The sequence below is a fragment of the Rhinopithecus roxellana genome, chromosome 14 (assembly GCF_007565055.1).
Source record: "Rhinopithecus roxellana isolate Shanxi Qingling chromosome 14, ASM756505v1, whole genome shotgun sequence".
Taxonomy (NCBI): Eukaryota; Metazoa; Chordata; class Mammalia; order Primates; family Cercopithecidae; genus Rhinopithecus; species Rhinopithecus roxellana.
In genome coordinates, this window is record NC_044562.1 from 47,514,504 (window position 1) to 47,539,530 (window position 25,027).

Below are 25,027 nucleotides of genomic sequence, written 5' to 3' on the forward strand. Positions count from 1 at the left end.
AACTAAGCATATAATGTTAGAAGTAAGGACAGTGGTTACTTTTGCAGGGCAGGGGTGAGATATGATTAGAAAGAGACAGAAGGGGGCTTCTGGATGCTGGCAATATTCTATTTTATTTCCATAGGAATTTATGGTGGTGTACTATGCTACTTCAGTGTAATTTCCCAAGCATCTCAAAACTTAATTTTCTTCTTGGTACTTTTCATTTATGAAAATAGGTATTTTCATACTAGAATTGCATATATATATTGCAATTGCATATATGCAATGGCATATATACACTATAATTAAAAATTATAAAAGAAAGATGTAAATGTGCATTTTAAAAGCAATCTGATAATGTAAAATTAATAAAGGTTAGCATAATGAATTTAGAAATGTTTGTTTAGAAATAAAATAATTCTTGTATTTCAGGCAGATACATATTTTTCTTTCTAAGGATGGATTTTAATGTGATACATTTTGCTCTTTTTGTGTTTCTTTTCTTCAAATAATTGACATTCAAGATTTGAAGTTTTAGAGAAAGTTACCTCTCTGAGGTCATCCTTTTAGCTCATTATTGCTAGCTCATGTAATTAAAAAACAAAAACACATCATAGAAAGGATAAACCCCATACACAAAAGTGGCACCATATGTTTATGTTTATTGTACAGTCACAAGTTACAGGTTGGAAATCAAGCAGAACACTGTACCAGTTTTCACTAACTCAAATCAAGTTAGCAAATTACAAATTTTAGAACAGATTCATTTTCTGTCTCACCCAATGTGGGTGACCACAAACATATTTACTTTCTATGTTATTAGGTAGCAAATTAATTTGATACACTACACAGCTTCCAAGTTACCTTAGGATATTTCAAAGTGTTTCAAAACTAGTAAAGAATAATTCATTTCCAGCCTGAAATACAATGCAGAATGGACCATTTAGGGGTAAATAACCTCACTTAATCACTCTTTCCTGCTAACAAAAATAATACAAATATTTGTTTATATTAGGCTTACTAAATTAATGACAACTTTGAGATTATCTAGATTTGGTTACATTGTTATATTGCACTTGAGAAAAATGACAAAAAAAATCAAAGATTCAGTACCTCTCCCAAGAAGTTCATTATATATCAGAAATTACAATGAAATATAAGCATATATTGCATGCTGCATATTTCTATTGCTCAAACCAGTCAACCAACAAACTAAAAGGAATAATCTCCAAAACACTGAGTATAAGTAATTTCATCTACCTTTTTTGATCCTACAATCATGTTTCAAATTTTAGGTGTTTTTCTTTAGTCGTCAAACTACTACATATACTAGCTATCCAAGAATACAAACAAGGTGATACTGAGATGGGTAGTGGCTGCACACAGGTATTCCAAGAACGATTCATTCTTCTCCACCAAGCTCATCATTACATTTTGCAACTTAGGAAGTTCTACCAACTTATGAATTCTGTTTGCCTTACAAAAATCACTGATCTATTATATACAATGCTTTTATCACACAAATCTCTCCTTTAGGGTCATGATTCACTATCAAAAATCTTTCACAGCCCTCTTAAGCCAGTAAAGTCTCTTTTACTAACACTTGAGTTTTCTTTATGGAAATGTAAGTGTTAATGAGAATTAACTGTGAATAAGTAGTTTCATAACACAGGTAGAATGATGGCAATAATATTTTGACTAATTGTTTTACCTTTCAGATTCAGAATTACAGTGATAATCGTTAAGGGAAAAGAGAAAGAAAAAAATGACTCACATGTATTTTTCTCAAAATATCAATTTTGAAATAAATACCTATATAAAAATCAAAATCAGTATATTTCTTAACAACGTCAAATGTTTTCAATATCTTCTAGTTCATTTATATGCTTTCTTAAAACTGAATCAGATCGTAAGAATTTTATACTTCAAAATAGATTTTTATTCTCAATAAATCACATGTAATACAGTAATATTTCAAATGTTTTAGAAATTTAAAGTTTTCATGGGGCAAGTTTTTGATATTTAATCATGATAAAAAGAATCCCAACATTTTCTTCAGAAAGTAGGCTTTCAAATTACACTTCTCCATATTTTTGTAGATATATAAATGTTCATTTTTTGAAGGAAAATCTATGCTATTATACAAAACTATATTTCATAAAGGTAATTTAAGAAATCATGTTAATTTCCAAATTACAGCATCTTTCAATCTCCAATACAAGATTATTTTCAAGATAGATGCCATAAAATGAATAGATGGCACAAATGCAAATCCTAACACTTTTGTCAAAGAGTGACTTTCTAGTCAACATATTTTCAGAAATGACTGTTACTAGGTGGTAAAACTGTTAAGGTAAAATTTGTTATAGATTAACTTACTGATTGGTGGCAGGCAACACTTGGCCCTAGGATAAAAATATTTTTCTTAAAAAATTTTAAATTTATTGTAATAAAAATATTTACTGCATATGATTAAGCTTTTTCAAGCTACTAACAAAAATCTATACTCCAAGACCCATTACTTTTGAAATTCACTAAAGCAAAATAGAGAGTCTCGTCTATAGTCCTACCTTGTATACCTCAACTAAATGTGCTCCTATTTTATGAATATTTTCTTAAGATTAGCTCAGTCACTTCTGCAGGAAATTATGAGATATGGCAAGATAAATTTCAATTATTTTTAAAACACAGCAAAATAGTCAATTATTTGAGGGAAATATTTATCATTACCTAATGAGGACAGCAGTTAAAGAGCTATTAAACTCTCCTACTTCTAATGCACAACATGATGTAATTACACAAAAATAGGTATGACTGATCATCATCCCCAGGCCTTAAACTGTGAATAAATCATATATTCCTCTAGAAGGTTCACCACTCTACAGAGCCATATAAAACTACAACTTTCTACCTATGTGGCTTTTATTAAAAATCCTAGAAAAGTAATTTATACTAACAAACTTCAGAAAGCTTTAAAAGGTTTTCAATAACTTGAACTGCTTATAAAAATATCTTTTAGAAGTTATTCTGATTGCCAAGACTGTTTTTACATATTACCTTGCTTAAACAGGGTTAATATTCCTGTAACATTATGCTATTGCTAGAAGTAAATCAGTGAGTCACCTTAAGAGTTTTTATTCCAAGCATTACTCATAAAGTTGGGGTAAGGGGTCCAGGTTCCTGTCAACTATAAGGATTCCTCATTGATATTGACCCATTCTCAGTAACAGTTTTGGAAATATAAGGAAAAATACATGAATGGGGGAAAATAAATTAATACTAACTAAAAACTCTGCTCTACTCTAAGAATGCACTACTTACTATAAGCATAAGCAACTATCTCAAAGAACTACACAGTATTTTAATAAAAATGCTTTTTTATACACTGTAAATAGCCAGACTAAAACAATGAAATAAATATGCTTTGAAAATAATTTCCAACTCCATATGGCTTTAAGCATTATGATATTCAGTTGAAATTAAACAATTACACAAAAGAGGCATTTGTGATTATGGAACTAGTTTTTAGTATAGGTTGGCTTGAAGGATTTGACATAAAATTTATACAAGTTAAAATGTAATAAAATATTGTGGATTTAATATAAACAAAAGTGTTATAGGATCTACCCAATTTTCATATGAAAACAAAATATTGTACCTTTGTTATTAAAAGCAAGAATTTTGATGGCATCATGTATGTGTTTATAAAGTTCCACGATATAAGTGATTAAAAAAATCTAAGTTCATGCAGTTATAAAGTCTTCAGTATCCTGAAAAGTAAACTGTAGTGTAATATGTATTAACATTAAGTACCTATACAAAAGACATGATTGCTAAGGTCCAAATTAGACTGCTTTAAAACAACAACAACAACAACAACAAATGAAATTTAATACATTAAATCAGAAACAGTAACTGAAGGAGGTACTATTTTATATAAAGTAGTAAATCGGGCACTGTCTTATATACATTGAATAAAAACTATCCCTTGAAATTTTATTATTTAAATACCTAAAAACACAAGTCACTCTATGTTATTAAATGTATGTCTGAACTTCTTTATCAGGAGAAGGTTGACAAATATAACTCTCATTTCGTGGTGAATGCCAATTAGCACTATCAGCAGTAAAGCCTTGGATTTTTACTCCTCATGAAGAAAGTTTAAATCTATAATAAAGTTGCTAATTCTAGTGGGTCAAGATGTAGCATAACTTAAAAACTGCAGTTAAGTTTCTGAGTTTCCTTCACCATTTTCATGAGGTTGAAGTTGTTCCCTTTCTTGTTCCTCTTGAGGTGGCCGGACCCGTTTAAAAAAGCCCATCTGTCAGTTGAAGAAAAACCGTTATTACTGTCACATCAGTGTAGAATATGAAAAGTATTTTCTGAGTGACTATATTACCACTAAGAAAATCTAAATTGTATTTCACAGAATTTATCTTTCCTCAAATAATAAGTAATGCTCATCAAGCATCATCATTACAGGTCCCTTTCTTCCTTCCCTTACTTTTCATTCTTCTTTTCCTTCTGTCCTTTTCCTTTTCTTCTGTTTTCCCTCTCTCCTTCTTTGTCTCTTTCTAAGTTTGTTACTCACCCTGTACATTACAAATACCAAAACAGCCAGTAGCAACAATCCTGCAAGAACTGCTAAAATGATCACCCACACAGGCACAGGCATGGGTGCTGGCTGAATGCCCCAGGTGACATTAGTGGTAACCTATAGAGGAATAAAGATTTTAGTTTTAAAAACAGTGCATTGACTTAATCAACAAATATCTGAGAAAATATTATATTTTATTTTAATGGAATTCACAGTATATTCTTTTCCTGCATATGATAATTTAGTGGTTTCACATTTGGTATCAAGAGCAAGCACATACACACATGAAACTCCCAATGACAGGTTGACTTCTGATTGCATCTGAAATGCAATCTTTTTTTTTTTTTTTTAGTCTTGCCCTGTATGCAGCCCAAGCTGGAATGCAGGCGCATGAACTCGGCTCACTGCAACCTCCACCTTCCGAGTTCAAGTGATTCTCATGCTTCAGCCTCCCCAGTAGCTGGAATTACAGGCGTGTGCCACCATACCCAGCTAATTTTTCTGTATTTTTCGTAGAGAAGGGGTTTCGCCATGTTGGCCAGGCTGGTCTTGAACTCCTGGCCTCAAATGATCCACCAGTCTCAGCCTCCCAAAGTGCTGGGATTACAGGTGTGAGGCACCACACCCAGCTTGAAATGATTTTTAAATAATCCAATCCAGTTTATCATAAGCTGATCCCATTTTTACTCCTTAAATATCTTCAAAATGCCTCACTTGTTGCAGTTAATTTCCAACTTTCTAACTTTGTAAAGGAAAATTCCTAAAATTTCCCCAATATAATGTAGTATATACTAAGAAATCTCTTACACTGGACAAGATGCTAAACTAAAAGGTCTAGCTTTAATCACTCCGAGGTAGGGGAGTAAAATGATAATATTAAACTAGGTTATAATGCTATCATATAACTTCAGTTTAAATTATCAAGAGTTAAGCTGTCATTTTTTTTTTTAAACCAAATAAAAACATGTACAGCATTTGAATTGAGTACATTTATTCTATTCACCTAAACCAATGACTTACCAATGTGGAGTTGGTGATATCCTCAATTGGAAGATTTTTATAAGGAAACTCTATGACATTAAATGAAGCAGATGACTTCAGAGAATAGGAATGATTCTGATTTTCTTTCTGTTTGGAAATAACAATTAGATGATTTTCCAGATATCAGGCCTTTTATATTTCTTTGAAAACACTGGGTATGTTTGCTAAATGCTGCACCAGTCTACTTACATTCATAAAGGTCTCAGTCCACAGTAATGACTTTACGTACAAGATTGCACTCTTTCCTCTGTCTAATCTTCCAACTTGGCAGACAATCTTCAAGCACTGAGCGACTCCACAACCCTGCCAAAACAAATTCTTTACTTATAAGAAAAGGTCATTCTATCATCTCTTCAACATTTGAAAATTCGCCATTTCTTTTTCTTTTTGTGTGACAGTCAAAGAGATTATCCAGATTCTTTTGTCTTGTAAATAAACAGGTTAATAGTTGAGTCTATGAATGCCTTTTATTGTGAAGGGGTTGGTATGTTTCTTTTCCTTTTTCTTCTTTTGCCACACATGTAGTTCCTTGTAAATGAAAGGGTTGGTTTTAATGTGATTTATTATAGAAGGATAAGATCCATAATATTAAAAGATTCATTCTATGACTAGAACTCAATATTCTTTAGGCAAACTCGGAACATGGTGATATTTGTGAGATATAAAAACCAGATCTCAACATCCCCGTGGAAAAGAAAACAATTTTTAATGGGTATTCCATGGAGGGCCTACAAAAATCAAATCATATGCTGATGGCCTCTGACACATTTAATGTTTTAATCAGTAACTTCAAGGTTGGCAGCCAAAAGAAATAAATATTCACCACCTTCTATATGCTTCTATACACTGTATTAGACATATCACATGTACGCACCCCATGACAATGCCGCCCAGTAGTGATACCATTTGTTGATGATCAGGAATAGAAAAGAGTTTCCTTGACCTGATAAAGGGCATTGATAAAAAGCCCACAGCTAACATCATACTTCATACTTCTTTCTCCCTAAGGTCACAAATAAGACAATAGAAATCAAGTCATTTCTACTCAATATTGTACAGAAGGTTCTAGCCAGTGCAATTAAGAAAAATTAAGGCCAGGTATGGTGGCTCACTCCTATAATCCAAGCACTTTGAGAAGTCGAGGCAGGCATATCGCTGCAGGTCAGGAGTTCGAGACCAGCCTGGCCAACATGGTGAAACCCCATCTCTACTCAAAATACAAAAATTAGCCAGGTGTGATGGTGGGCACCTGTAATCCCAGCTACTTGGGAGGCTGAGGCAGGAGAATCACTTGAACCTGGGAAGCAGAAGTTGCAGTAAGCACTCCAGCCTGGGTGACAGAGCTAGACTCTTTATCAAAAAAATAAAAATAAAAATAAAAGTAAAAGGTATCCAGATTAGAAATGATAAAGTAAAGCTATCTCTTTGTAGATGATGGGATCTTACATACAGAAAACACTAGATAATCCATATTAAAACAATTTAAGCTAAAATAACAAGTACAGAAAAGGTACAGGACACAAGATCAATATGCAAATATGAGTCATATTTCAGTATACTATCAATAAGAAATCCAAAAAAGAAATTAAGAAAACAATTTCCTTTAAAACAGCATTGAGGTCAAGAGCAGTGGCTCACACCTGTAACTCCAACACTTTCAGAAACCAAGGTGGGAAGGTCACTTGAGGCCAGTAGTTCAAGACCAGCCTAAGCAACATAGTGAGATCCTATCTCTACAAAAATGAAATTTAAAAATTAGCCAGGGGTGGTGGGTGCACTTATAGTCCTAGCTACTCAGGAGGCTGAGGCAGGAGGATTGCTTGAGCCCAAGAGTTCGAGGTTGCAGTAAGCTATAACTATGCCACTGTCCTCCAGCATAGGTGACAGAATAAGACCCTGTCTCTAAAAAATAAAAATAAAAATAAGGTGGACGTGGTGGCTCATACCTGTAATTCCAGAACTCTGGGACGCCAAGGTGAGTGGATCACCTGAGGTCAGGAGTTTGAGACCAGACTGACCAACATGGTGAAACCCATCTCTACTAAAAAAATACAAAAAATTAGCCAGGCCTGGTGGTGAGCACCTGTAATCCCAGCTACTCAGTAGGCTGAGGCAGAAGAACTGCTTGAGCCTGGGAGGCGGAGGTTGCAGTGAGTCGAGATCATGCCATTGGACTCCAGCCTGGACAACAAGAGCAAAAACTCCTTCTCAAAAATAATAATAAAATAAAAGAGCATTGAAAAGAATACACAGAAATCATGTAACCAAGGATGTGCAAGACAAGTACACTAAAAATGACAAAATATTGTTGAAAAAATTGTAGAATAAATAAACAGAAAGACATACCATGTTCATGAACTGAAATAATGTAATGTTAAGATAGCAATACTCCCCAAATTGAGACAGGTTCAAGAAAATTGCTACCAAAATTCCAACTACCTTGTTGCAGAAATGGACAAGCTGATCCTAAAATCCATAAGGAATCACAAGAGACTCTAAATAAACAAAATAATCTTAAAAGGAAGAAAATGTATTCATATTTCCCTATTTCAAAACCTGAACTCCAGAGCTACAGTAATCAAAACAATACTTGTATTAAGGATATACATATAGGTCAACTGAATAGAATTGAACATCTAGAAATAAACCCATATATCTACAATCAATTCATCTCCAACAAGACTGCCGAGACCATTTAAGGGGAAAGAATAATTTCTTCCACAAATGATGCTGAGACAAATGGATAGCCACACACAAAAGAATAAATCTGGACCCCTACCTCACACCATACACAAAAATTAACTCAAAATGAATCAGGGATGTAAATGTAAGAGCTGTAAGTATAAACCTTATAAAACCAAAAAAGCCTAGGTATAAATCTTCATGGCCTGTATTGGGCAATGGTTTCAAAAATATGAAACAAAAATACAAGCAACAAAAGAAGACATAGATAAATTGAACTTCAGATTTAAAAATTTTTGTGCATTAAAGGACACCATTAAGAAATTAAAAAGACAATTCACACAGAATGAAACAAAGCCTGTGCAATCATAAATCTAATGAAAGTAGTATCCAGAATATATAAAGAACTCTTTGCAACTCAACAATAAAAGGCAAACAACTCAATTTAAAAATGGGCAAAAAATTTGAATAGGTATTTGTCTAAAACAGATATACAACTGAAAAGATGCTGAATATCATCAGTCAATAGGGAAATGCATATCAAAACCACAATGAGTTACCTCTTCACACCAACCAGGATATCCTGATTATAAAAATTTTAAAACAAACAAAAACAGAAAATAATAAATGTTGACAAAGATGTGGAGAAAATAGGACCCTCATATATTGCTGGCTGGGATTGTAAAATGCTGCAGCAACTTTGGAAAATAGTTTGGCAGTTCCTCAAAAAGTTAAGCATAGAGCTTCCATATGACCTAGCAATTGCACTCTTATGTTTATTCTCAATAAAACTGAAAAACATGTTTGCATGGAAATTTATGCACGAATATTCATAGCAACACTATTCAAAATAGACAAAAAGTAGAAATAATCGAAATGTTGATCAACTGATGAATGGATAAACAAAAGGTGGTATGTCCACACAATGGAGTATTATTCAGGCATAAAAATGAAGTACTAAGGCACGCCACAACGTAGATCTTGAAAACATACTATGTGAAAGAAGGCTAGACACAAAAGGCCACATGTTGTATGATACTACCTTTATGAAATGTCCAGAATAGGCAAATCAGTAGGAATGCAGGTTAGTGGTCACCAGGGGCTGATGATAGTGGAGAATGGATAAACTGCTTAATGGGTACAGCATTTCTTTTCGGGGTGACAAAAATGTTTACAATTGTAGTGGTAATGGTGGTTCAATGTTGTAATTATACTAAAAAACACCAAATTATACACTTTAAAATCATTAAAACGGTTAATTTTATGTAAGCTTTGTCTCAACTAAAAAAAAGCAGATTCTGAAGGAGGACAGAAAGTGCAAGATCAAAAGTGGGGTTGGGAGGTATTCTATTTCCCATGGGTTGGTCAGGGAATTCCTCTGACATAATTTTACTTTTAAGGACATGAGAACAATATGGGAAAATAAGCTACAAGGATATCTGAACAAAGAATTCCAGGCAGATGAAAGAGCAATTTCAAAGCACTGAGGAATAAACATGCTTCGGGCTATCTGCTCAATGAAGAGCAAGGTGGAAAATTTGAGAAACAGAATAGCAAGGAGAGGAGATGCAAGCAGAGAGGCAGGAAGTGCCTGTTAATGTTGGGCTTGAAGGTCATTGTAGCCTCTTGTTTTCTCATTGAGTTAGACGGGAAGGCACTGGAGTGACACAACCTGACCTGTATTTAAAATGATCACTGTGGCTTCTATGACATACAAAGTATAGTGGGGAGAAAGGCAGAAATACAGAGGCCAACCAGGGGTTTGGCAATAGTCCAATTGAGAAGGGAAAGTAGCCTGGGTTAGGTTGTGTTAGTGATGAAACTAGTGTAGTGAGAAGGGGCCAGATTCTAGGCATTTTGAAGGTAAATATTGATACAATTTGTTGAAATACAAGACGTGAGATTTGAGATAAAGAGAGGAGTCAAGCATGAGGTCCAGGTGTTAGACAGAGAATGAAGTTGATATTTACTAAAATTAACTAAGAACTTTATGGAAAGACCAGACTTGGGAAAACCCAAGGGTATATATTGAGAATTAAGTTTGAGATTCCTAGTAGATATTTAAAAGCAGTTTCTAGTAAGCAGTTGGATATCGGAATCTGAAGTTCAATGCAGAAGATCACACTGGAAATATAAATCAAAGGCATCTATACCAGATGGTATTTACAGCCATGAGAGTCAACAGAAGGAAGTGATCAAGTGAACCAAAGTCACTAGGCAGTTGAACTGGATGAGAACTAACAAGAACCACAGAATTTGGTGTTGTAAAAGTAACTAGTGATCACTATTAAACATAAACAGTCCTGGGCCTGGTGGTTCATGCCTGTCATCCCAGCACTTTAGAAGGCTGAGGTGGGTAGATCACTTGAGCTCAGGAATTCGAGACCAGCCTGGGCAATATGGTGAAACCTCATCTCAACAAAAAATACAAAAATTAGCTGGGCATGGTGGTGAGCAGCTGTAGTCCCAGCTATTTGGGGGACTGAGAGGGAAGGATTGCTTGAGCCTGGGAGGTCAAGGCCTCAGTTAGCTGTGTTTGTGTCATTGCACTCTAGCTTGGGTGATAAAGTGAGGCTCTGTCTCAAAAAACAAACAAACAAACAAACAAAAAACACTATACCAGGTTCTCTACTAGAGATTTGGAGATTTGTTGATTAAAAGAAAAAAAAAAGCAATTGCCTTTAAAAACATTATAGCCATTATATAGGCTAACTCAACAAAGGTTAATCAAATGCTAATTATTATTCCAATGTATTTTTGTTGGGACCTTCCTGGATTTTTTAGTATCGTACTAAAGCCTCAGAGATTAGGAGGAGGCCAAGAAAGAGGACAGTTAAAGAACTAGAGTAGGAAAATTAAGTTGGGACATAAACTAGTTCTATTAGCCATCTACAAAAATAGATCATTTGAAGAAAATATGGCATTAATCTGACTAGGAAAAAGGAAAGTAAGAGGAATGCATGCTATAAAAATAAATGTAGTTGTTCAAGCACAGCTGTTGTTATTTTTGAAATGTTCTTTGGCTGTCAGTTCTATAGTCACATATTTTTAAATGTCTATAGTGCACTGTACTTGAAATGGCACTTACCAAAGTGTGAATATCTCCTTCACTGAGGGCAAGATCCCGCTTAGTGATGAGATGGTCCCGCTCACCTTGCCCAGCAACTGTGTCATTCTTTTCAGTTGTTTGCAAAGATGAAATCTAATGCAATCACATTAACAAAATGGTGGTAAATGACAATGAAAAACATTTTATATCAGCATTTTGTTATAAACTCTTAGACATGATTAAAAAATAGTGAATGAAAATTTAGTATGATAGAAGATTTATCACTCTGTATATGATGAGCAGTAAGGACAGAAAATAAAGATTAGTCTTTAATATATACCAAAAAAGTTAGCTCTCCCTAACCATTATTTTCAGCCCTTGCTTACCTCGAGGAACACACAGAAATGGCCTGAAATTCCACAGTACATTTGTGATGTCAATCATGGGTATATTTTTTATTTTGTTTCTTTACCTTTCCTTAGACCATACTGTATAATTGTTTCTAGTAAAAATCTATGATGGAGATGACTATATCCAAAAGTCAAGAGAATCATGAGTAAAACGGTAAAGCTTATCCCAAAGTAGCAATTTTAACAACAAAACACCCTTGATGTGATATTACGCCCTGAACAAACAACAATGTGATGGAGCCAAGGTCAAATTGAGTCCCTGAAGAAAATCTCATGAGGCTCAGTAAGCACACCATGAAGATACAGTTCACTAGGACGTTACAGAATTAATTCTTATCCATTATACAAATGAACTTATCCTGAGTGTACTGCTTATGAACTAAACAATTTTTTGCAGAGTGGGTTTTATATTAAAATCGTTGTTTTATTTTATGAATTTCTTTTATAGGTTTAGAAAGAAGGCAATGAAATATCATTATAATGAAGAGCTGCTATTAAGCACATTACCTTAATTCTCAAAGGGTTGATCTCCATATCTGAAGTGCAGTTCATTGGTCCATCAATATCATAATGAAGGATATACAACAAAGTGTTATTGTTATATTTGTAAGGCCACTGAAGATGGAGCATTGCCTTGCTGAATGAACTCGGACCATTGTTTCTCAGCTAAGGAGAAAAAAGAAAATGTATCTACACTTGGGCAAAAATCTATTCCATCCCCTACATCAACTTTAGAAATCATGTTAGCAATAGGTTTTGAACAACAGCACAGTTTCCACAGTTAACCTCTAATTACAATGTGGCTATTTTTATGCAAAAATTATCAAACTCAACATTTGTCCCTAACACAGAGTAAAATGTGTCAGGATAAAAATATAAACAAGGTTGGGCACAGTGGCTCACACCTGTAATCCCAGCACTTTGGGAGGCTGAGGTGGGCAGATCCCTTGAGGTCAGGAGTTCATGCCCAGCCTGGTCAACATGGTGAAACCCTGTCTCCACTAAAAATACAAAAATTAGCCAGGCATGGTGGCGCACATGTGTAATCCCAGCAACTCAGGAAGCTGAGGCAGGAGAATTGCTTGAACCCAGGAGGCAGAGCTTGCAGTGAGCTGAGATCAGGCCACTGCACTCTAGCCTGGGCAACAGAGCAAGACACTGCCTCAAAAAAAAAAAAAAAAAAAAATATATATATATATATATATATATGTATAAACAAAAGGTGAAATATTAAAAAGTTATTAATTAAGGATGACAAAGAAAATTTTCTTTCTATAGAAATACAGTTTTGATTATTTGCCATAGGTATTTTCATTTTTAGCCAGAACTACAAAATGCCCATGAGAAAGTACCAGTGACTTATTTCTTTTATTCAAGTAGAACAAATTGATTTTAAACAACAAATTATATAAACTGCTTTATTTAAACAAAGCCATTTGTAAAATAAAAATGAATTTATGAAAAAGGAAAATATTCAAACAAATCTGACACATAATTAACCAATGCAGAGTTTATATAAAAATTATATAGAATTTTTTTTTTTTTAAGTAGCTTAGTTGTTCCTCTCTTCGTTGGCTCATTCACTAGGTTTGGGTAAAATCCAACAACTGCAAACCTCATAGATGTGCTGAACAACTGGCCCAACATCTTCTTCAGTCTCGGGGTTCTCCTTGTGCTCCCAGTTTGGAATGGGAAGAAAGATATGATCAGGACTCGAGACTCTAAACAATGACCAAAGAAAACCCACCATGAATATCAAAATGATATAGTCAGTCCATTTTCAAAAGTGCCCTGCATTCATTACTCAAGTGAATAAAATTAGATCTAATTTTTAAAAATACTTCAAGAGAAAACTAATGAACACACACATGCACAAAAACTGCTCTTATGAAATGTACATGTAACAGGTAAATTGATAATTTGTGTAAAAGTTCAATAAACTTATTTTGTGCATGTTGTTGCCATGTTTTGTTCCTTTTGAGGATCACCCAGTATTGGGGATTTGGAACATACCTAGGATTTTATTTCTACAGGAGCTAATGCCCTAGTAAAACCACCACTAAATATGTAGTGTCTACTGTCCAGAAGAGACTAAGGCCTGATAGTTACCTTTAAAAAGCAATCGTGAGAATGAGATACTCAACTAAGTATTCATACTGACCCTCTTATCTCAACTGCAGCTAAAACAGCAAGGTCAACTTTGTGAGATACAACTGGGCTTACTTTGTCAAATAGATTTGAGCTGAAAAAGAAAAAAAAAAATACTTAAAACGGAATTATGCATAACCACCAAAAACATACAGAGGCAGATCCAGTGAAACTAAACAAAAGAAACAAGTGTAAAGCTTATACTTCAACTTAGTTATTTTCATTAACATTTAATTCCAAGAAGATGAACGTTTTATTTCTGGATTTTAAATTTTGTTTTACAAACTCAAACCTGACAATAAAGTTATTCTTATAACATAAATATTGATTTTAAAATGCTATACTCAAGCAATAAAATTTAATCTGTGCTATTCTATATTTAAAGTATATTACATAGTATATTTACAACAAATAATATTTATTTGATAATCATAAGTGAATATAAGTTGCTTTCATACCTTTGGATTTGTAAGTCAAATTTCACAGAAGTATCCATCTCTGACTGCTGGTGCACACTGAAACGAAGACCAGCTAAGAGCTGAAGGAGAGAGGAAAAGATAGTAATGTTAGTCAATGTCTAATTAGCAAAATTTCAAATCTAATGTCTAAATAAAAAATAATGTTCTAAAATGGGGTTTTTCTGAGCTTACAATAAAACTGAACAAAGATAATTAAATCTTACTTTCTATCAAATCTGTTTTACTTAATATACCTGGGCCAATCCATAAGACAGCCTATTTAACAATTATTAATCATAATTATACCTCCTTATAATACTATCTTTCTAAAAAATGCAAAAGTAAATGTCTGTTGATTCAGTGAAAGTCTAGCAACTGGGTGCAATGATTTGATAACAGGAAGCTAACAACCAAAGTATGTGCTGTGTTCATAGCCCAGAAAAGAAGAAATGGATGATTTACCAGAGTAAGAGAACCTGGCTAAAGAAGGCATGAGTAGGGCCACAACCAGAATTTCTCCATACACCTCTCATAACACTCCCAACACCAAATATCCTAACTCCTGCAGGCAGAAAATTGGTAGATTTTAAATAAAACAACTGAACCACCAGGTACAAAAAAGTCTTCTTGGGGATTAATGACACATAGAAACAGTACTGCCTGGATACTGCCTCCCACCCCACAAAGTCTGGAGTTGGCTACTTGGAATAAGCAGAAACTATATAATAACCAGAAAGCTAGAGAGAATGAGAATATGAGAAAATAAAAGTCATGCTCATTGTTAATAAAACACGTAATACATGTGAAAAATCGAACTTAGGGTAATTTGTTCAAGTTCTCTTCCCTAAGATACCGTACATCTAGAAATAATAATGACTTGTAATAGAAGACATACTAAAGAAACATGGAATACTTAGAACTATATTACTACATATCTTCAAAGTACCCGTATCAATATGTCATTAATTAAATTCTATTGAAAAAGACACAGCGTATACTGCCATTTTGTCCTTGCTACTAGGAATTCTACAAGGTATATTTTGTTTACTTGTTAGAGGATTCGGAAAGTGAGTCATTGGCTGCTGCTTTTCAAGCTCCTGGGCACCCTGCTCTACCATCTGAAGGGGAAGTCTGATTCAACTAATCTTTGCTTTGATCCTCTGTGTGGGGCCTGTAATGGAATCTAGCTCACCTAGGATTGACAGTCTTAGTAGTTGCCAGAGTAGCTTTTCAGGATCCATTAAGGCATCAGTGAAAAGAGCAAAATTATTATTTCAGTCCTTAGTTTAAACCATGTTCTCATCCATTTACTAAAGTGAAGGAGGCGTACAGAGCAGCTGATTGCAAACCGTGTAAGAGCACAACCAATTGTTTTGTATCTTAGTCAAAACTAAGCAAAACTCTGCTAATCATTTAACTGTTATATCAAAACCAATTTAAGGACATTGTTTTGAAGTGCTTACTTTTAAAAATTACTATGAGCCCAGAGAACAAGATGCTTTTCTATTTGCCGGGGAGAAAAAATCTGTCTAATTAAATTGTCTTACTTGAGTTCCAGCCTTCATTGGGTTTCCAAGGTCACATACCACCTGGCGAGTTTGGTTTTCTGTCTTAAATGCACAGGAAAGTCTTGCTAAGGCCTTTGATAGACAAAGAAAAAGGATATGAAGGGAAATAAAATATCATGCAGTTGGATATTTCAGTTTCTTGTACTAAGCAAATAAATCTAGTTGAGCAAACCAGGAGGTAAGGAAAAAGCCAGAATTGGGTACAACTGCTACATGGAAATGCAGAAGTGTTTCTAAAAGATCCCTAGAGGGCTACCATACATAACCATAAAGCCTCTGACAAATAATTTGATGGACAGGCTTAGACACTTTATCTATCTAACCTCGTTTCCAGGCACTTAGCTTGCAGTTCTAAAAATGTCATATCAATGCATTATGCAAAGTATTAGGCTTAAAAGGAATTATGTAAGATACGCACTCCATTGTCTAGCAATTTAGCCTTAGGTAGAATAGCTAAGCTTGTGCTTCACTAAATAGGGGAGCAGCTCATTAATGTTAATAAGATCTGTGAGTGCATTTCGATTTTTAAAGAGGCAGTCTGCTTACTTCACTGTTTCGGACAACCCCGATGAAATCAGCCTGCAGTGGAATGGAAACAATGAGCTCAGCTTCATAGGCACCTTCTCCTTGATTCTGAGCCTTAACAATCAATGTCAGAGGGTTGTCATCCCCAATATAGATCTTCTTTTGATCACTACAAGTTAACAATACAAATCCAGACTGAGAAAAAAAGACTAGATGGAGAAAGTATGACTGTTCAAAGAAACAAGAGTTAAATACACAGCACCAACATGTTCAACAGTGTCTCAAGATATTTTAAGACTTCACAGCTTGATAGACAACAGAAAATAGCACACTGGGTGAAAATCCAATGTTCTCTCAGTAAAAATAAACACTGATGCCACTAATATATCACTATCATTCATATCTATTACTGAAGTGAATTATATGTACTTTGTAATTCCCCAATATTTTTCTAAAAGCTAAATTAATCATGTGTCATAATTCTCACAATATTCTTTATAATTCATATACCATACAAAATCGTAAGGATATTCCTTGAGTTCAAAGTATATTTACAATGAAATGTATCTTTAACATGATACAATATTACTTTGTGATATTACCCAAAGTTGAATGGTAATAACTCTGTCAACCTAGGCAACTAGTGAAAACACAGTAGATATTTTCTTTAGAAGCTGAATATTGATAGTTTTAGTATTATAGAAACTCACGCATTACCCTCCAGTATAACTAATTCTCGTTAAAATATGTTAGTCCTTGGAATAGAAATGTGTACCCTTCCATTTAAATTTCTTACTACATTATTTATCATTTCAAGCAAAACTTACCTATCTACAAAAACTTCCAGTTTGGGTTTACAGACATTGTCTTCACCACAGTCAAGTAGAATGTGAGCCTAGAAAAAAACATTTTGTTTTTCTACATGAAAAATACCAATGCAGGTGGCATAAGCAGTGTTTATCAATATCTATGTGGTTATACATGTATGTACACATGTATATATTTTCATGTACTCATCAGCTTGTTTGTATACCTTAATGCAAAAGAGACCATGGCCACTTATTTTTAAACAGGCCAGTGTAGCCAGTCAAGAATGAGAAAGAAGAAAAAGATTCATAGGATATAATACAGTTCCTTGGAACCTTTCAGTTCTATCTCAAATTAAGCTGTTACCATCTTTGAATGAGGACTGGTGTAAAAGAGAAGGTAATAGTCAAGAAATGAGAGTTCATTTTTACTCTGCTGCTAGCTAAGTTGTGAGATGTCGGGCAAAATAGACTACCTTCTAGAGTTCCTCATTATGGACTGTGCCTCCACCAATATCATGGAAATAGGGCTGCAGAGGATAAAAGAATAAGGAGCTGTACGTATTTAGCAGACAGGCAGAGAGACCAAGGGGCAAAAGAAACTAGATAAAATGAGTCCAGCATTGCACGGTCATTTGGAAAAAGATGAAGGAAAAGGAGCTTGAAGCATTATAGCTAGCCAATCAGGGTAGGTGAAAAAAGCAAAGACCTGAACTTTTTTCCCTTCTAGATCTGGCCAGAAGAATGTTCCAGCTAGAGCAAAATGGAAAAACCCAAAAGAGAGAAACACTGGGAAAAAAGCAGAGGAGCTGGGTAGGATGTGAAAGAAGAAACATTAAAATTAAGAGAAGAATGGAAAATAAAGATGAGGCCATTTTTGCTTCAAGTACAGAAGCAGACAAAAAGAAGAGAGAAAACGATTTAAAGGAAAAGAAAAACGGAGTCCCTCAAAACAAGGATGATGATTGATGATGATTGTACACTTCCAAGTAACAAGGAATGTCTGGAATTAAGGCTTCAACATACACATTTTGGGGGAACACAGTTCAGCCCTTAGCAATATTTAAAATATTGTCGTTTTTACATAGAATCGCTTAAAAATTGTCAGGGGAATATTTTGCATTCTATTTCTTACTGTCTTCAAAATCCAGAATGTATTATATACTTTCAGCACATCTGAATTCAAATACTTAAGTTTTATTAGAAATTTTTTTGTATTTAGAATTCATATAATTAACAGTTGAAAAAGTAGATTCAAATAGTCAAGTTGTTCTAAACATACTAAAAGTTTTGCAGTAAGAGAATTAAGCATCAGCTTTTAACATTAAATTAATTAAAATTAAATAAAATTTAAAAATCAGTTGCTCAGTGACACCAAGCCCATTTCAAGTGCTCAGAAGCCACATGAGGCTTGCAAGTGGCTGTATATTGGATAGAGATTCTTAACTGTTGTTTTAATTTGAAGGAAACACAAAAATATATGTGAATTAATTCACTTACCTTAGATATATGCAGTTGCTATACGCCTTTTCAAAGAGGACCATTAGAAGAACTATATGGTGATTCTTTACATCACGCCAAATATAAATCAAGGCTTGATTAGATTATATCAGGAAGAAAGTGTGGACTTTGCAGATAACAAATTAACTAGTGATAAGATATGTATAACATTCCCAGTTAGAATGTTAGATGAGTATCTTAAGTTTGCAATGAGACATAGGTATAAAATATTAATGAAACTGTAATATAGAGACACTTGGCTAACATCACTCTATAGGGGAAGAAAAGGACTTAGCTGGCATTGAAGCAGCCATAGTATTAAAATATGCTGTCAGGAAAGATAGTTTCAGAAATGGAAAAGCAATGTCTTCCATGCTCAGACAACCAAATCTCTACAGTTACATATATTATATCTTGCACAAAGTAAGAAATTAATATGCATTTGAGGCCGGGCACGGTGGCTCATGCCTGTAATCTCAGCACTTTGGGAGGCCAAGCCAAGTGGATCATGAGGTCAGAAGATCAAGACTGTCCTGGTCAACATGGTGTAATCCCATCTCTACTAAAATACAAAAAATTAGCTGGGTGTGGTGGTGGGTGCCTGTAGTCCCAGCTACTCAGGAGGCTGAGGCAGGGGAATCGCCTGAACACGGGAGGCGGAAGTTGCAGTGAGCCAAAATTGCGCCACTGTACTCTAGCCTGGCAGCAGAGCAAGACTCCGTCTCAAAAAAAAAAAAAATGTGTATTTGAATCAAAAAAATGAGAGAAAAAAATCCAACTCTTTCTGCAGAAAACACTAAATCTCTAACACCAAAGGATTAGGGAGCAGAAAGGGAAACACTAGAACTGCACTGTCCAATATAGTAGCCACTTGCAAGCCTCATGTGGCTTCTGAGCACTTGAAATGGGCTTGATGTCACTGAGCAATTGATTTTTAAATTTTATTTAATTTTAATTAATTTAATGTTAAAAGCTGATGCTTAATTCTCTTACTGCAAAACTTTTAGTATGTTTAGAACAACTTGACTATTTGAATCTACTTTTTCAACTGTTAATTATATGAATTCTAAATACAAAAAAAATGTCTAATAAAACCTAAGTATTTGAATTTAGATGTGTTAAAAGTGTGTAACACACTCTGGATTTTGAAGACAGTAAGAAATAGAATGCAAAATATTCCACTGATAATTTTTAAGCAATTCCATGTAAAAACGACAATATTTTAAATATTGTTAAGGGCTGAACTGTGTCCCCCCAAAATATATATGTTGAAGCGTTAATCCCCAGTATCTCAGAATGGAACTGTATTTGGTGATAGTCGTTTAAGAGATTATTAAGTTAAAATGTCTTTAGGGTGGGCCCTAATCCAATGACTGATGCTTAAACAGAGATTAGGACACAGACACACACATGTAAAGAAGACCATGTGAAGACACAAGAAGGTGACTGGTGACCATCTACAAGCCAAGAAGAGAGGCCTCAGAAGAAATTAGCCCTGCGGACTCTTGATCTCAGACTTCTAGACTCCAAAATTAGGAGAGAATAAATTTCTGTTGTTTAAGCCACCCAGTCTGTGGTACTTTGTCATGACAACCCTAGTAAACTAATACAGATATATTTTTAAAATAAATTTCACCTATACATTTTCTACCTTTTAAAAAAAGTTGCTAACCATCAAATTAAAATTACAAATTTAAAATTACAATTAAAACTTTATATTTCTATTTGACAGCAAAAAGAGAGTGCAGAGAAGAGTTTGTAATGTAACCAGCGAAATGAAGGATCCATTTGAGAGAAAAGAAAATGATAAAAATGGTGGAGTAATTAATTAACATAAAAACAAGAGTGAGTAACAAAGCTAAGCATGTAGAAAGAAACATACCTAAAAATTAATATGTCACTGACGGAACAAATGTAGGACACAGAGAAGACCAAAAAAAATTTTTTTCAAACAATGAAGAATGAGAATAGGTAGGAAAAAAAGGAAGCCAAATATTACTGCAGTTATTTTTGCCCTCCAAGAGGTTCCAAAAGTTAGCCTACTTGATTAGCCGGTTTTAACACGGTGTTGGCATTAAAGAGATTGGATGGGGAGTTTGGAAAACTAATCAGAAGCAGTGATAACAATGATAATAAAAGATTTCTAAAAAATTATAAAACTATAAACAGAAAATAACCATAACTCATATATGAAAGCACATTATATAAAGGGACAAGTAACAATGAACTTTGAAGAAAGTATAATACTGAATGACAGACATTAAGAGGCTCAGGTGGTCATTATTAAACTATTAATTAACATAATATTGTACATTCAATAAAAATAAAAAATGCAAAGAATATAAACACAGAAGTATGGTTATAAGTTCTATGTTAATGAATACTAGAAAATGGCACATATACCATGATTATTAATGTACAGAACGAAATATGAAATTGTTAAAATATAAAAATTAGAAAAGACTTTTAAAAATATTTTAATTTGCCTTTTGCTACCGTCACATATAGTAATCTCAAATTATAAAAACAGAAAACAAACCAAAAAAAAAGAGCTTATGGGATCTTAGAAAGACAAAAAAAAAATGACAACCTAAATTTAGGGCAAAGAGTTCTATGAAAGAAGAAATATTAATGTAAAAACATGAACATGTAATTTAAAAAGGAGAAATAGTAATTAGAATTAACAATATTTAAATACATTATACATAAGATTTTCTAAAACTAGAATACCACCTATCAAATTTTGTTGCTTTCTTTGGTTTTCTGAAAAGAATTATTTATTTACTATATATGCACTTTTTAAAATTAAAATATCAAAGATAACATAGACACCAAACATCTTTAGCGAAATACTAAAATACGTAAACAAACTGGTACATTGCTGTTCTCCTTAAATTATTTTCCTATTTCACATATATGAAATGTGATCCTGTCTTTCTCTGTATATCTATGTTAAGTGGCTTTAAATATCTCTGACTTGAAAATTCAGATTCCCAAAAAATAAAAAGAAAAAAAATAGAAAATTCAGATTCCTAACCTTCTGACTTTGACTAAACATCTATCAACATAATAAAGGAAATTTCCTCTAATATTTAATAACATGAATTGTAAAGAAAAATCACAAAATATCACATTAGTGGTAAATTGAGTACAGTACCTGTCGACTAATGTTAGCAGGCGTGAACTGGTTAAGAATGGGTTGCAAGCCTGTTGTATCAGCAGCTGTTCTATAATCCAACCAATATTCCATAAAAATGGTAATTGGAGTGAGTTTGTCTCTAAATTCAGATTCATCCTAGAAATGGAAAAGCTTTGAATTAACGATAACATCAACCTAAATTATCTGGAGAAATCCGTAAGTGCACATTACATAGCCAGCTGTATTCATCTGAGCCTTCAATTCTAACAAAATTCTCTGGAAAATTATACTTATGTAGAAATAGAATATCCAAAAGATCATCCTTATCCAGTAAGAACGTTTAGTCAATTTTTGTTTTACAATGTACTATTTGATTCACACGAAAGTACGAGACATGTTAACATGAGCACTCACACACACCCAACATAATAAGAAGAACATTATTGATACTGCTTAAGCTACCCAAATACTTCTTTCTCTTCCTTCCTCTGCATTCCTTCTCAATAGGATCACATGTAGTCTTCTGTGACTTGCTTTCTGTCCTACACTCTCATTAAGATCCATCCATTCTATTGCATGTAGCCTACGTTAATTTTGTACTGTTCAGTACTATTTCATCATGTAAATATACCACAATTCATTTATCCATTCTGTCGAAGGCTATTTTTATTGTTTATGGGTTTTGTTTTTGCTATTACAGAAATTGCTATGATTATTCTTACACATAGTGACAAGTATATTTGTCAGCTCTATAGTACCACATCATTTTTCAAAGTCTTCAAAACAATTCACACTGTCATCAGCAATGTACAAGAATTCTTAATTCACATCTTGACCAATTAATAGGTATTCGCGGACTTTGTTTAAATGTAAGATTCTATTCCTTCATAGCCATAACTTGGGATATTTGTCTTACTTCTTAAATCATGAAGTTTTTAAAATTTAATCTCAAACCTTTTTTGTACTTAAGACAGTCACGTTTCTTCTTTAATCTATTCATGTGGCAAATTACATTTTTAGACTTAATATTAACCCACTCTAGGATAAACGATAAGCCCAACTTGGTTTATGTATCTTTTTTTACAAACTGCTAAGAGTTATTTGCTTATAATGGCTTAGTAATCTTACATCTATTGTAAGACTAGAATGAAATTCTCCCTTCTGGTACTATTTTTGACCAGTTCAGGAACCAATTACACTAGTTTCACAGATTGACTTTGAAATATTTTGTTTTTTATTCTTTCAAAGAGCTATTTAAAATTGAGAAATCTTGTTCTTGAATGTTTGGTAGATATTGCCTATAAAACCATCTGGGCTTTGTCATTTTGTAAAGATTAACTGCCAATTCTATTTGTTAAGTGTTTAGAGGATAACTCAGGTTTTCTGTTTCTTCTTATGACAGTTGTATTGTTTTACTAAGAATTTCCAGGTTTTGTCTAAAAGTTTTCCTATGTATTGGCCCAAGGTTATTCATAATATTCTGTTAATTCCTCCCTTATCTGTAATGCCCCACTTCAATTCTTATTCTTATGGTGTTTTCTTCTTACCTTCATTTTTTCTTAACTTTCATTTAAATTAAATAGCATTTAAGGCTATACATTTATCTTTATATTCTACTGTTGTGATAGCGTATACATTTTGATATGTCATATTTTCATTGTAATACAGTTGCAAGTAAATTTCCATTATGATCTTGTTTTTGACCCATAAGTTATTTAAAAATCACACTCTCCAATTCCCAGTTGATCTTTTTGTTATGCATTTCTAACCACTGCACTGTAATGGCACGTATTCTATAAAATTACTTTTTCAAATTTGTTTAGACTTCCTTTATGGCCTATGCATGGTCAGTTTTTATATTCTTTAATTATTAGGTATAGATTCTATATAAATCTGTTAAATCAAGTTCATTAATTATGTTGTTGTCTAAATATTTACTGATGTTTTTGTCTTGTTTTGTTTTTTCCTTTAAATAAAATAGAGTCTCACCCAGGCTGGTCTCAAACTCTTGGCCTCAAGGGATCGTCCTGCTTTGGCCTCCCAAAGTGCCAGGATTATAAACTTGAGCCACTGTGCCCAGCCCCTTTATTTCTTTAAACATTTTATACAAATTTGTACTCTGTAACTGGCCTTTGCGGGTCTAAAATCTGATGCTTCTTCTAGTGGTTTCTTTGTGTGTGTATGTGTTTAATGAATTCATATTTGATCAAACTTAACCTGTGGAAATCCTGGGGCCCATACTGGATAGCTCTCCTTCAGCAAGGTTTTACATTTGGCTCTTGCTGGAATCAGGACACACCTCTGTCGTAAGAACACTCAGCCTTATACATATGTCGGAATTCCTGTGCTGGTGTCTGCAATTACCACCTGCCCTCTCCTTAGGCTTCATCCTTTGCCAGCAACTCTGGCTCATATATTTGCTTATAATCCACAATTCAGATTTTTGCAACTGGAGTTTTTTAGTTGATTGATTATTTTTTTGGACCCTGATGATTTCTTTTACTGTCTTGAAAGTCCAGTTGCATTTAACAAATATGTTTATCATAATTTGTTCAGTAGTATTGTTGTGGAAAGGCCATTTGGAATATCCAGTCTGCCAGAAGTAGAAGTCCATCATTCAGGTTTGACACTTTACAAAGCTAAATTTCCTTTGTGTATTTTTCTGTTTTTCCTTTTGATCTAACACTAATTTACAGAAAGTGAAAATCATTTAGATAAAAAAGAAAAACTAATGACTGAAAAGGAAAAACAAGGTAGCAGAAAAGTTATCTCTTACCCGCAGATACGCTATCAATTCCTCACACTGCATCAGTCCCCCTCTTGAAATAGTCATGTTCTTGGAGTGACTTGGGGACCTGCTGTAGAAAAACAGTGCTCGTCGAATTGCTCCCTTTTGCTTGAGTTTATCCAAAAGAAGTTCCACCTGGAAATCTACGTAAACCAAAGGATTTATAACCAACATATTCTTTATGGACACCTATCTATTCTACCATAGAGTTTTAACAGAGATCTTTTTTCCTTAAGAAGTAAATTGTTTCTAATTAATTTAAAATGTTATTACATTGCAATGAGACTACAACATATTAATTCTGAAAAAAATTTAATAATAATTAAATAATTAA

At 33.7% G+C, this 25,027-nt stretch overlaps 1 protein-coding gene across 3 annotated transcripts in view; it reads right to left on the reverse strand.

Moving 5' to 3' along the window:
• Positions 1 to 624: 624 nt before the first annotated feature.
• The window catches only part of ITGAV (integrin subunit alpha V), a 90,868-nt gene continuing 66,465 nt past the window's right edge, over positions 625 to 25,027 (reverse strand). For all 3 annotated transcript variants that reach the window (XM_010370303.2, XM_010370304.2, XM_030916367.1), the window contains 14 exons: positions 24,682 to 24,836; positions 21,924 to 22,061; positions 17,288 to 17,355; positions 16,482 to 16,629; positions 15,915 to 16,007; positions 14,368 to 14,447; positions 13,923 to 14,003; positions 13,377 to 13,482; positions 12,269 to 12,427; positions 11,391 to 11,504; positions 5,810 to 5,923; positions 5,600 to 5,707; positions 4,574 to 4,696; positions 625 to 4,303 (listed from right to left, as the gene is read on the reverse strand). In XM_010370303.2, coding sequence (XP_010368605.2) covers positions 4,208 to 4,303; positions 4,574 to 4,696; positions 5,600 to 5,707; positions 5,810 to 5,923; positions 11,391 to 11,504; positions 12,269 to 12,427; positions 13,377 to 13,482; positions 13,923 to 14,003; positions 14,368 to 14,447; positions 15,915 to 16,007; positions 16,482 to 16,629; positions 17,288 to 17,355; positions 21,924 to 22,061; positions 24,682 to 24,836 — 1,583 coding nt within the window. In that variant the 3' untranslated portion in view covers positions 625 to 4,207. The remainder of the gene's footprint in view (positions 4,304 to 4,573; positions 4,697 to 5,599; positions 5,708 to 5,809; positions 5,924 to 11,390; positions 11,505 to 12,268; positions 12,428 to 13,376; positions 13,483 to 13,922; positions 14,004 to 14,367; positions 14,448 to 15,914; positions 16,008 to 16,481; positions 16,630 to 17,287; positions 17,356 to 21,923; positions 22,062 to 24,681; positions 24,837 to 25,027) is intronic.